Source organism: Bufo bufo, chromosome 3 (genome assembly GCF_905171765.1).
Source record: "Bufo bufo chromosome 3, aBufBuf1.1, whole genome shotgun sequence".
NCBI classification, from domain to species: domain Eukaryota; kingdom Metazoa; phylum Chordata; class Amphibia; order Anura; family Bufonidae; genus Bufo; species Bufo bufo.
In genome coordinates, this window is record NC_053391.1 from 224,077,597 (window position 1) to 224,092,019 (window position 14,423).

The following is a 14,423-nucleotide window of genomic DNA, read 5'->3' on the forward strand; positions in this document are numbered from 1 at the left end:
CCACATACGAACAATTCTGGAGCATCTATTCTTATGGCTCTATGTTGTGCCATTCCTCTATTTTCTACTAGAAGTTATGAATGAATTACTAACAGTCTACAGTAAGGGTACAGAAGGGTGGTAACAAGTTGGGGGGTGTCCCTGCACAGACTGACAATGCCAGCACTGATTGGATAGTCAATCTGTGAAGGTAAACACCCCCAACTTGTTACCTCCCCTCTGTACCCTTACTGCAGACTGCTAGCAATTCATTCATAACTTCTAGTATAAATAACAGAGGAATGGCACAACATAGAGCCATAAGAGTAGATGCTCCGAATTATTATTACATGGGATATGCAAGTAGCTATTAAAACAGACATGTCAGGAGCGGTGAAACTTGCTGAAGTAAGACCTATTGCGTTAAAACAAACAAACAATATCTGAACATATACCCTGCTGCAAAAGACTTTAAGGGTGCACCACCTTGGTTGTGGGATCATTGACTAACCACCACTAACAGTATATACTGTACTTTGTCAATCTCACTTCAGTCGCATTGTTACGATTTTCCAGTAGTGTATACATTTTGCCATTTTTTGCAGTTGTCACAGTTCACCAAAATGCATATGTGAAAACAAGGATCTCTGAGTAACGAATTTATGAATTTTCTTCTGCTGTTTGTTCAGGTATCGCCATCCCACAAAATGGTGAGCCTCTAGGAGCCCAGGAAGTGAAAAACTGCATCTTTCAGATCAAAGAGCTGATCATTTCACGGCTCAACCAAGCTGTGGTGAACAAACTGATCAGCTCCGTGGATTATCTGCGAGAAAGCTTTGTGGGGACTCTAGAAAGATGTCTCCGTAGTCTAGAAAGGTCCCAGCAAGAGTGTTCTTCTCATATAACAAGCAACCACCTGAAACAGGTAAGAGTCGCAGATTTGGGCAGGACTGAAGCTAGCTATATGCAGTGGTTGTATGAACACTTTGCCAATTGTTAGATTACATAATCGGCAAGGGAGCAATGTCCGTCACATATAATCGGTCATGTTAAGGTTGCTTCAGTCATTTGGTGACTATAACAAGTTCTATATGGCACTTTGAAAGGAAAAGAAGTCCATAGTCGGCACATTGATGACTGGTACAACTGACCTGATGTAAGAGCGACATTTTTCATCTTAGAGGTCGTGTAGATCAAGAACGCAGTGATGTTAAATTGTAATGTGGCATAATGAGGAACTTGGTTGCCGCCACATGGTAGCAGTCAGCGTGGCTTGCTGTATTTGAGAATTGCTAAGCTTATAACATTTTATAATTTTTTGTGAAAAATCATTTGTCTATGGACACCTTAGCTTCACTTTTTTTCTTTCGAATTGCATCTATTATGTGAATTGGTTTTAATTAAAAATTGTTCACGTGCATTTCAGGCTGCTCAGTCCCATTCAGAGTAAAATCAGTTGACAAGCTTGCTTCTACTGCTAGTTCTAACCCTGTTTTTTGATCTCTTGAAATCTCACTTAACCAAGTAAAGTAAACCTAAATCAAAGTGTTGTCCGCTCCAAATATCCTTCAGGAGAAATCAAGGCTACAAAGAGAGCTGTCAGAGCTCGTGTAATGGGACTCAGCAGCCTGCAATGTAGGAGATTGCATGCTGGCTGCAGAAGATGAACAGTTGAGAATTTTTAATCAAAACCAGTTCTGAAAATTATTTTTTCACGTAACAGACGCAATTTGACAAGAGCAAAAACAAAGTTGCCGACAGCTTTAACTACAGCATGCAATAATAGTTTTTTTTGTATCCCTGTATATCATGTTCCAGCAAAGCTGCTAGTTTGTCAGGTACAGCACTGTCAGCAAAACCGTGTTTTACAACCTCTTTATTTAGGCATGAATTCACAGCGGGTGATTGCAGTCTGATGAATGATTGCAGGAATGAAATACATTTTGTATAATCAGAGGTTACTCCTGTCTTCACTGTGTACTCCTTACTAAGGAAGTTGTATGTCTTGCCAGATCCTGAATGCTGCATATCACGTGGAGGTCACTTTTAATTCTGGATCCACAGTCACCAGAATGGTGTGGGAGCAGATAGTCCAGGTGAGAAGGTTTTCTACAACACATACATATTAACCTCCTGTAGTATAATGCTGTACTGAATAACTACAGAACAGGCTCTGCGCTAAAATAAAAATCTGCACTCAATACCCCACGATGAGAAAGTGAAATCAGAATTTTAGAAATTTTTGTTAGTTTTTCCTTTTTAATAAATTTAACATTTTGCTTAGACATAAATATTCTGACTCTTTACTAGGATACTTGAAATTTTAGCTCTGGGGGTCTCCCATTTCTCTTGATTATCTTTTGAGATGTTTCTGCACATTGATTGGAGTCAGTGTCACGGTCTTGTTGTTGTGCGCCGTGACACGTTAGCCGTGCAATGTGTTTTGCAGCATGTGTGTGTGCTTTCTCCTTTTCTCCTGGTTCCTTCTCTGTCTGGTGCTGGAAGGGTTAAAGGGATTCTGTCAGCTGGATTTTAGTAACCGCTTTTGACATCACCACATCAGTCTCCTCGATTTGTTTTAAAATATACCAGTATTACTGCCATCTGTCTTGTCGCTTTTATTAATATGCTAATTACCTCAGTAATGTGCCCAAGGGACTGTCCCCCTGGCCGTTGGTGCCCAGACGCGCCCATTCTCTAGGAGCCCAGCACCACCCCACTGCTAATTATTCACTCCTCTAATCGCCAATGGTGCGCCGTAATCTCGCGCATGCACCCTGCATCCACTAGTCAGCGCCCGCGCAGTGTCTTGGCAGCAGCCTCCGTGAACTAAGCACGCATGTGCCAGCTGTCTGCGCACTTCGCTCGGGGACGCTGACCAGTGGATCCAGGGTGCATGCGTGAGATTACGGCGCACCATTGGCGATGAGGAGTGAATAATTAGCAGTGGGGTGGTGCTGGGCTCCTAGAGAATAGGTGCAGCTGGGCACCAACGGCCAGAGGGACAGCCCCTTGGGCACATTACTGAGGTAATTGGCATAGTAATAAAAGCGACAAGACAGATGAGATTTGGTGATGTCAAAAGTTCTGTTACTAAAATCCAGCTGACAGAATCACTAACTACCTGGCTGGGTGTGGTCACTTGGTGTTTATATTGCCTGTGGCTTGTAAGCTGGAGTCAGTTGTACTCCAGCCTTTGTTGGTGCTGGAGCTTTGCTCCTTTCCTGGATGTTTCATCTGCCCAGTCCTTGAGGGCCACCTAGTGGGACATACTGTCACGGTGTGGTGAGAGCGGAACTCTCCACCGAAAACCGCTAGGTGGCCCTCAAGGACTGGGCAGATGGAACACCCAGGAAAGGAGCAAAGCTCCAGCACCAACAGAAGCTGGCGTACAACTGACTCCATCCTACAAGCCACAGGCAATATAAACACCACGTGACCACACCCAGCCAGGTGGTTAACCCCTCCAGCACCAGGCAGAGAAGGAACCAGGAGAAAGGAGGAAAGCACACACATGCTGCAAAACAACACGTTGCCGCCAGCAACCAGCATGCAACACCAAGGCCGTGACAGTCAGGGGAGAAGGGCCTTTGTAAGAGAGGTGGCCAAGAACCCAATTGTCACTCTGGCTGAGCTCCGAAGATACTGACAACCTTCCAGAAGGTCAACCATCACTGCAACACTCCACCAATCTGGACTTTATAGCAGAGTGGATGTCAAGATGCCACGAAAAGACACACAAAAGCTCTCCTGGAATTTGCAAAAAAAAAAAAAAAACTGAGAAACCATATTCTGTGGTCTGTTGAAACCAAGATTGAAGCTTTTGGCCTCAATTTTAAGTGTCCTCAATCTGGGTACTGCCCAATACAATCCCCATGATGGTGGCAGCATCATGCTATGGGGGTGTTTTTCAGTGGCTCGGACAGGGAGACTGGTATAAAATTATCTTCTCTTAAGATAAGACTTCATCAGACTTTTATTTCTCAGTGCCCTAAGGGGCACTAGACATTTTAGGGCACATGCAAATTATGCCCCTGTGTCAAACCTATAATGGCAAGAAAGGGTTAAGTTCTTACCCTTGTTTGGTTAGGAAAAGCTTTCGTCATCTATCAGGACAGAATTCAATTTCATCCATTCTTTCACTGTGTGGCTTCTGCAACGAGCAGTAATATGTCCATGTGCAGGAACCCTTGTTTGGGAGCACCAGCCTCCTTTTGTCGTATGTCATGAAGTCTCTACTGTTGCTGCCAATAAGAGGAAATCTGTTTTTATTGTGTATGACTGCCTCACCTTTATGATGTTGATGCTGTTTTACACCTTTAGATAATACAGCGCATTACTTGGGTGAGTCCCCCATCCATAACCCCTGAATGGAAACGCAGGGTGGCTCAGGACGCTATTGAAGGCTTGAGTGCATCTAAACTTGCAAAGCGGATCTGCAGCCAGTTTTGTAAGCGTCTGAAAAGCTCTCATGAAGCTTTTGCAGCATCTCTCAAACAGGTGGGTATTAAAAAATGTACATGCATTGTGTTATGAGACTGTATACAGTAATCTGGCTGGACACATTTTATTTAAAAACATTTTTTGGGGGGGGGGCGGGGGGGGGGGGGGTTGGTGACATATTTGGTTAGCAGCACTGGGGTCAAGGGCCTGAAGTGGATTACAACCAGAACAACATCTGCATGTAGCTTATTGTTCCTCCTGTGTTTCTTTATCCAATTCAAACCCAGTGCTAAAAGACTTTAAAGGGTTTTCGGGCTCTTAATATTGATATTGGTCTGGACTCCTTATCTGGTGACAGATTCCCTTTGAAAATGTGTCTCCAACTTTTCAATGCCAACTTGTATTTAGAAATATCTTATTTACGTACAGTCTCTATGTAAATGCATCGCATTTTCTTGTACTGCTCTTAAATCACACTCTATTTTATTCCAGAGCTGTATTGATAATTCTGCAGATTCCAGCACTCCAGTAAGGCCTATTTCACACGAGCGTCGCAGGTGAGGGCTGGATGCGTTGAGGGAAACCCGCGCGAGTGCACACGCAATTTCTGTCAGTTTTGGCTGCGATTTGCGTTCAGTTTTTTCCACACGAGTGCAAAGCGTTTTAATGCTCACCTTATCCACTTGATCGCGCAGCCATTATAGTCGTCTTTCTTCTTCCTGCAGGACCTGCAAAAGGGCCTGTGCTGACGTCATTGCGCTCACCACATGGTGAGCACGGTGACGTCAGCGCAGGTCCTGCTGAATAAACATAGGAGTGCAGGTCTTTTTGCAGGTCCTGCAAGAAGAAGAAAGGCAATAACGGCTGCGCGATCAAGTGGATGAGGCAAGTAATTTTTTTAAATTATTTTTTAACCCTCAATGGTCATTTTACTTATCATTCAAACAAAACTGACTGACTGAAATTGTGTGTGCACTCGTGCGGGTTTCCCGCTATGCATCCGAACCTCTTCTGCGATGCCCGTGTGAAAGGGGCCTTATAGTTACTAGAATTCTAGAGAAGGGTCGTTGATACAGAGAGTTATTGTGATCGCCTGATTGAAGTAAAGATTTTTTTTCCCCCCCCTTAGGTCGAATGCACACGCCCGTGAGCGGTCCGTGGTATCCCGGCCTGGCATCCTGCTCAGAGCAAGAGCGCAAGGCGTCATTGGTTGCTATGACGCCATGCGCTTCATGCCGCAGCTGCACTACAGTAATACATTCGTATAGATCATACGAGTGTATTGTAGTGCAGCGTCATAGCAACCAATGAAGCCATGCGCTCCTGCTCTCGGCAGTATGCCAGGCCGGGATGCCACGGACCGCTCACGCCTGTGTTCCACGGCCGTGTGCATTCGGCCTTAAAATGAGGAAAATTGGCTTTGTTTTACTTTCTCTAGATCAACTTTGCAGGGTGATAGGCTGAACTGGATGGACTTGTCTTTTTTCAGCATTACAAACTATCGTATGTTACTTTGATCTCAGCATATAGCATAATCTGTTAATTTACTTTTGATTTATACAGCCAGTCTGCAGTAAACTGATGTATGAGATGCCTGTTAAGAATGTAACGTAGAAAAAGCTTAGTCGCACACAGCTCTTCTTAAAGATAGGTTCACTGGAGTCGGGTTCCCACCTCATTTAGTAGTAGTAAATAAACTCCAGGAAGAAATGAAAATATGTATTCTTGCTTGGAATGTATGTTTTATTGTTTGACTGCGGCAATTTCTTAGTGACGTTTCAGCCATTTAAAGCCTTTTTCAAACTAAGGTATGGAAGAAAATAATAAAAATAAATATAAAAAATTAAAACCAAATGATTATTTTGTCCCTTTTTATATACATTTTTCTTGTATATTTTTTTTATTTTTCTTTTGCACTACATATTTTTTTTTTTTATAAATTTTTTATATTTTTTTTTCCCCTTTTTACCTTTTCTATTACGTTATACTATTTTTGTTTTCATTTTTTTTTTCTTCTAATTTCTTTGCCATTCCCATTTTCCTCTTTCTTTTTCCTTTCTTTTTATATTTTTATTTTGCTTCACTACCTTAAGTCTTTGCCAAGTTTTGACATGTCTTTATTGTAAATATCTCTATTCCTTGACCTTATAATGCGCTTCACATATGGCTTTGCGTTCCATACATAGCAGACCCCATACCGAGACTTGACACACTACATACTGCGCATGTCTGACCCATGATATTGCGCTCTTAAATAGAACACGTGTCCCGCATTACTCCTGCGCAGATGCACATCTCCCTTACTGAGCCCACACCTCCAATATTCTCTCGGTCACCAGCGGCACCAGGTAACCTCACCACTATACATCCTTCTCCCTAGACCCTTACTAGGTTCTATTTCTCCAAACTCAACTATACTTTGGCTAGTTATCCTTTTTCCAGTAAGAGCTATACCCTGTTGCCCTCATATATGTCCGCCTTTATATATGTCTGCCTTTGTAAATGCCTTTACTTATTATTATTATTATTATTATTATTATTATTATTATTATTATTATTATTATTATTATCATCATCATCATTATCCTCCTACATTTAGTGTGACTCTCACCTGTGTCGGCCCACGTTCCGTTTTTTGGAGGAATCAACGCACCCTACATATGACCACCTATATTACTGCATTATCCTGTCTTTATATTATACTGATTGTTTCTACACCATATATTCCTATATGTTTAATCTATGATATGGCAAAAAGTTTGTAACTAATCTGGTTTTGTGTTCTGTAATATACATTGATGTTACCCAAGATAATGCTGGAGATTTGTTATGATTTATTTTTTTCTTTTTACCTTTAAATGGTCGAAACGTAACTAAGAAATTGCCGCAGTCAAACAATAAAACATACATTCCAAGCAAGAATACATATATTCGTTTATTCTTCCTGGAGTTTATTTAATACTACTGTTCAGAATGGAAACCATGGTGCTGTACTATATGTATTGAGTGAGAGATCCTAAAGGCAGCCAACTGACCTTATTGACTTTCATTGGTGTTGACAAGAAGAATAACACTGCAGAACTAAGACTGCAGCTCTGGATGGCAGAATATAGGTGTAGTTTTTGTAACGTTCAGTATAATAAAGGTAAATGCAGAATAGTTGTATGAGGAAAGTGTATGAGGAAGAAGTATGACATTGGTATGAGGGAAATGTGCGCAGTATAGATAAGCCCCACGCCCAGGTGGGAGGCGTGGGAGTTAATCAGTCGTTTTAGTACTGTATAAAAGCTCTGTCCACCTAAGAGAAAAACATTATATTCACAACCTGGAATAAAAAAAAAATTTTTTTCATGCATTGATGGCAAGCAGAGATGTTGTATAGTCAGGGTCACATGTAGAAATTATCAAACAGTTTTCATATATAACCTTGTAAGTGCTACAGGCACATGCTCCGAAATAATAAAGCTTCTGGCAGCCTGTTCTTGCACGATTTCCTCATGGTCGACAGTTTTGGAATTTTGAGCTTTTAATAACAAAAATCTGTAGGATAAACCAGGTTGACCATTCGTAGAGTTAGTCTTAGCTGGGATATCTTTTTATTTCAATTTATATACACGATGTATGTATATTAGATCCACATAATTGAGATCTGGAAAATTTATACACACATTTTTATGACCACCCGGGTATAAATTTTTTACTTTTTTTCCCCTTACCCTAGTCGAGGTTTACACAATGAAATGATTTTTTTAGGATACCGCAAAACCCCTTTAAAGCTGGATCTCAAATGACAAACCCCTTTTTAAGAACTACATTTTCTCAAAAGGTTTTGTTCTTGGCAATGGTTTTTATTTTTATTTATTTATTTTTTTTTTTTTAAAGCTTGAGGTTGGTCACTCTGGCAGACTTGAAAAAACTGAAGATCTTTGGCTAAAGGTTCGTAAGGATCATGCCCCGCGCTTGGCACGACTATCACTGGAAAGTAGATCTCTGCGGGATGTTCTGCTACATGGTAAGAGACTGTGTGCCTGTTGAACTTTTGGTAGCAAAACTCCTTAAAGGGAATCTGTCACCACAATTAGGGATGAGCGAATCGACTTCAGGTGAAACATCCGAAGTCGATTCGCATATAACTAGCGCGAGCGCTCCGTACAGTATTAGAATGTATCGGCTCAGACGAGCTGAAGTTATTACTTTGCGAAGTCTCGCGGGAGTTCGGGTAATAACTTCAGAAATTAATTTCTACTGTAAAAAAACCTTTTACCGTACTTTGGTTCCGTTCCAAGGTACCACTTGGAATAGTCGCAGAAAATGGGAAATGAGACAGGTTCCTGACCCGTCCCCTTCCCTGCTCACAAACACTTTTTTTTTTCTTTTTTTTTATAGACCTGGTGTGAGTGGAGAAAAGTTGCACATTGCGGCGTAAGGGACCTTTTGCGCGTCAATCTGCGCCACAGATATGCCTAATTTAGGCGTATTTCTCTTTAATAAATGACCCTCTTAGTGTAGCGGGGAGAAGTCGCAGATCATGACCCCCTTAGTAGATGGCTGAGAAAAAAGGATAGCCATTTTGTATATTTGTTGTATTTATCATGTATGCGGCCAGTTGTGACAGTCCACAAGGTGGCACTACTCTCAGCCTGCAGACCCAGTAGCAGCATCTGCAGGAGGTATACTACTATAGTGGCCAGTCACCCTGCAGGGGATAAGTTGTCCCTGCTGTTATAATGCTTCCAAAATGAAGTGTAAGGCTACATTCACACGACTAAGTGTTTTGCGGTCCACAAATTACGGATCCGCATAACATGGATACTGGCTGTGTGTTTTCCGCATTTTGCGGATCGCACATGGCCAGCGCTGTATAGAAAATGCCTATTCTTGTCCGCGATTGCAGACAAGAATAGGACATGCTCTATATTTTTGCAGGGCCGCAGAACGGACATACGGATGTGGACAGCACACAGTGAAAGGAATGGGTTCACACTTGTTCCGCAAAATTGCAGAACGGATGCAGACCCATTCACATAGTCGTGTGAATGGATCTTAAGGCTGTAAGTTGTTTCAATATTGCATGCTATTGTGACTCGTGATCTAAAATTTGCCTTTAACAGAAGTTAAAAATTAAAATCGGCTGCATTAAACAGTTTTTCCTTTACCATCCCACCGATCCTGAGAAGGGCGTTGAGGACTTCCAAAAATGGCAGATCACGCTTACTCGTCTGGTTTCCCATAGACATGAATAGAGAGAGCCATTCAGAGTGACTGTGGGAGGTGGTCCCCGACCTCCATTCTCGAGAGATGGGACACACACTGATCAAAGACTTATGGCATATTCTGTAGCAATGGGCAAACTTTTTTTTAATTTAAAAAAAAAGAAATAAATTTTTAAGCCCTTTTTATATTTCCAGCTTTTCTATCTGTATTTCCCTCTCATTTTTTAAATCTGCAGGCAAGCCAAGACTGGGCCGAGAGCTGGGAAGGGGACAGTACGGTGTTGTGTACTTGTGTGATAGTTGGGGAGGCCATTTCCCTTGTGCTCTAAAGTCTGTTGTACCCCCAGATGACAAGCATTGGAATGACCTGGCACTGGAGTTTCACTACATGAGGTAAGCTGTCTGTATTATACAGGTAACCCTGTGAAAGTCTTTGTACAGTTATAGGCGGAAAACTAGAACTGTGGGAACTTGGTTCTCTTACAAGTATCGGGCAGCCTCCCCTCACTTTCATGTGCATTACACAAGTTTGGGATATGCTATCAATTAGGGAGATTCATCAAAACTGATGTAAAGTAGAACTGTCTTAGTTTCCCATAGCAACCAATCAGATTCCACCTTTCATTTTTCAGAGCTCCTTTAGAAAATGAAAGGTGGAATCTGATTGGTTGCTATGGGCAACTAAGCTAGTTTTCCATTACACCTGTTTGATAAATTTCCCCCACAGTCTTTTAGGGTATGGCTAGACCGCACCACTGGTCGCGCAACATGTCTTGTGGCCAGAATAGCAAAGGAATGATGATCCCATAGAGATTGATGGGATTGCTGCGCGAGTCTCAAAAAAAAAAAAATCCAGCACTGCCGTTTTTTGTTTTTTTTTGCAACCCGCTCAGCAATCCCCTTCATGTCTATGGGATCACTATAGCATCGCTACTCTGCAACCTGACCGTGACATGTCGCCATGTAGCCATACCCTTATACTTACTCCAGTATAGAATGATGGCAGATCCACATTGTGATTCTAGAGAAGCATCCTGAACCGAAAGAACGATATCTGCTTATTTTTATCCTATTAATGAATTAACTTTTGGAATATGAAATAAGTCTCATATGCAGGAGCTGCTGAATTTAAAGAAGTCACGAAGTGTCATATTAAAATAATGGTAGAAAGGCAAAACCCATGTTACAACTTTAGTGTGCAGTAACGTTACACTTCTAAATATTACTAAAATGTGTGGACAACTGAAAAACAGTATCTATCAAAATAATGCAGCATAAAGCCTATTTGTCACGGCCACATCTCCATGCCGTCCCAGTTTATAACCATTTGATGGTTTGTGTTATTTCTGCTCTTCTAGGTCGCTGCCAAAACACGAGCGCCTAGTGGATTTGCACGGTTCTGTGATTGATTACAGCTATGGTGGAGGCTCAAGCATTGCCGTCCTGCTGATCACAGAACGTCTTCATAGGGACCTCTATGCAGGTCTTAAGGTCAGTGCACTGAGCTTTTCTTCTAAATGGTGCTGCTTTTCTAAAATGTAGTTGGAATGCAATAATGTCAAAAAGGGGTTCCCCGGTAGTAGAAAAAAAAAGATATTGGCACATTTGTCAATTAGTTTTGTGTGGTATTGCAACTCGGCTCTGTTCATTTTACTGGAGCTGAGCTGCAATACCGGAGAAAACCCATGGACTATGTGCCACTGCTTTTGGAAGAAAGCAGCCATTTATTTCTAATCCTGTACAACCAACTTAAAGCAAAACTGTCACCATGAAAATGCAGTGTTCTCTTTGGGGAGAATGTTATAGAACAGGAGATGCTGAGAAGATTGATGTATAGGTTTATGGGAAAAGATTCAGTGCAAATTCTCAGTCATTTAAAGAGGTACAACACATGTTACCACTTACTAAGGGTCTATTCACACGTCCGTTTTTTCTTTCCTGATCTGTTCCGTTTTTTCAGGAATAGATCTGGACCAGATCTGGACCCATTCATTTTCAATGGGTCCTGGAAAAAAACGGACAGCTCAATGTCTGATTTTTTCCAGGACCCATTGAAAATGAATGGGTCCAGATCTGGTCCAGATCTGTTCCTGAAAAAACGGAACAGATCAGGAAAGAAAAAACGGACGTGTGAATGGACCCTAATAGTGACTGTTTATATGTAATGCCCCGTTTTCCTGCTCTCTATATCTCTATCACATTTTCCACTGTGTTGGTTCCCTATCCTGATGACATCACATCAACCTCCGAGGCGTAGTAAGGCTTTGCCCTATAGACTCAACGGAGGTCTTTTATCAATCTGAAACACTCCTAAATTAGGCGTATTTCAGGTGTAGATTGCAGCGTGGCGCGGAAGGGAGTAGGCGTAGAAGGTCTACATTTAGAACTGGGGGACAATCCGCCGAAGTTATAAAGATGCTGGCGCCTCTTCATAACTTCGGTGGAACCGCCAGCTGCTTAGGGGCTTAAGACCAGCGTCTAAAACACCGGTCTTAATAAATGTGCCCCAACGTCATCAGCGACCTTGCCTCTCAGGGTGGTGGTCTGCTCTTCCTACTGGACCCTGCCCTGTAGATGTGATGTCAGCAAAGGTGCTGTGTCTTAGGGAGTTTCTTTTTTTCCAGCAGGGCTTCAAGCAGGCTTGGATCCAGGGCTGCCATCAGGAATTTCAGGGCTCCATACAGCCAAACTGTTTTTATTTACGCCTTTTGCCAAAATAACCTGTACAATATAGTAAACATATTATTATGATTACAGAGATACCAAATACTGTTTTATGATATTTAATAAAAATATGATAAGATATGTGGTTCAAATCTCACTGAGACCTGTAAAGTAATCCTTATGGCAAAAAATAGAATTTATACTTTCCAGCTTTTTTCTTTTATGGTAAAAGTTACAATTTTCTGTAAAGGAATTGTTGCTTGGAAGAAAAAAGAAAAAAAAAAGAGTTTTTGGAACATACTTATTATAATTTGGTATCCCTGTAATCTCATAATAAGCTGTATAATATAGTGAACACATTATTTATGGTGATTGGTAAATGGCACCATTTTTTTTCCCTTCATTTCAGCAATATACGATTTATTTAACATTATTCCTGTGAAGAAAATAACTTAAGCACAAAAAATTCATCCCTTCCAACAGAGCAGGTCTGTAGTGTAATGGTAACTCTTTGGCTTGCTATATAGCAGGTCTGCGGTTCAAATCTTGATGAAAACCTGTTAAATAATTTAAGTAGAAGTCTATGTGCTGTGTTGAGTAACCGTAATCAAAAAATCATACATACCACAAAAATGGTACTAATGAAAACTACAGTTCGTCTCGCAAAAAAAACAAGCCCTCATAAAGGTCTGTGGACAGACGTCTAAAAAAGTTATGGCTGTCAGAAAATAGCGATGCAAATAATTTTTTTCAAAGGTGTGGTTTTTTTTTTGGTTTTTTTTAAGTAATAATATTCACCATATTCGTATTAGTAACATAGTACATAAGGCCGAAAAAAGACATTTTGTCCATCCAGTTCGGTCTGTTATCCTGCAAGTATTGAGCTGCAGAATAAGGTAGTCATGTAATTTTTAGCGCACAGTGAACGCAGTGTCAAAATCCCCAAAACCTTGGCTTAATTGTGGGACTTTTTTCAATTTACCCATGACCGCACCATAGAGAGAGATGAATCCGCCCCCACAACTGGACAGGAAGCCCCAGAGCAATCAAAAAGGGAACACCCATTTCCTCCCTCAGTGTGGTTTCCTGTCCTCCAGACAGAGGAGCCTGGAGCATGCAGCCTCCAGGGCTGTGAAATAAGGAACACCGTATGAACTTAAGTTATACAGTGAATATTTGTGTTGTGTGGTTGGTATGAATCTGTTTGGTGCCTTTAGCATGATTGATAGGTTATTTGTTAGGAATTGATAGGAATATTTGTTTGGCTTCAGGGCCTGGTTGGCTGCCTCTTGGCTTCAGGGCCTGGTTGGCTGCCTCTTGGCTTCAGGGCCTGGTTGGCTGCCATTTGCTGAAGATAGACATCCCTTTTAAGGTGTGTTAAATATTAATAATATTTTTTTTTTATTTTTTTTTAAACTTTTCCTAGCGAAATAGGCACCTAAGGTTCATGTGCCTATCGCACTCGCTCAGCTCTTCTAATAGTCTGCATACCACATTAGTGCAGAGTAATGGCAGAGCAAGTACATTACAAAATCATTTCCATCCCATTTAGAATAGATTCTTAATAAGATGTGTGAAGACTTGGGTACACCTTAAGCGTTGTGTCCTGGGTTATAATAGTAGCTGTCACACCATTATTGTATAAATAGACATTTTCAGTGCAAAAAGGAAATCTCTCAAATCCCCTGAAGCTTGTCAGACAATGAGCAAAATCTCGTACCCGAAACAGTAGGTATAGGCAATATCCGCTAATACGTAAGCACACATTATATGGTTCCGAATTAAATGGGTTGTCCGGTTTGGGGAAAAAATTGCCCTGGGGGAAGAGGGTGAACATGATAAAACTATGCATTACTTACCTATTTATGCCCTCAGTTTCAGCACTGCTACTATTGTCTTTATTTACTTGGCTGCAGCGGCGACATGCCCTTATAACCCATGAGGGCACTGAGGTCAGTGATGGACTGCACAGTGGTCATGTGCGTATATGGCCATGTCGCCACTGCAGCCAAGAAAGCTGGAACAGACATTGAAGACCAGAGTAATGGTACTGTGACGGTAAGGGAAAAACTGATGTGTGCATGCAGACATGGTTAAAAAGGGAATGTATGAACTCAAATATTT

At 41.4% G+C, this 14,423-nt stretch overlaps 1 protein-coding gene across 1 annotated transcript in view; it reads left to right on the top strand.

Moving 5' to 3' along the window:
* DSTYK (dual serine/threonine and tyrosine protein kinase) overlaps positions 1-14,423 on the top strand; it is a 103,419-nt gene that overhangs the window by 78,573 nt on the left and 10,423 nt on the right. The window contains exons 4-9 of the mRNA XM_040423984.1: positions 669-904; positions 1,992-2,075; positions 4,303-4,479; positions 8,305-8,434; positions 9,872-10,028; positions 10,994-11,126. Of these exons, the coding sequence (XP_040279918.1) occupies positions 669-904; positions 1,992-2,075; positions 4,303-4,479; positions 8,305-8,434; positions 9,872-10,028; positions 10,994-11,126 (917 nt within the window). The remainder of the gene's footprint in view (positions 1-668; positions 905-1,991; positions 2,076-4,302; positions 4,480-8,304; positions 8,435-9,871; positions 10,029-10,993; positions 11,127-14,423) is intronic.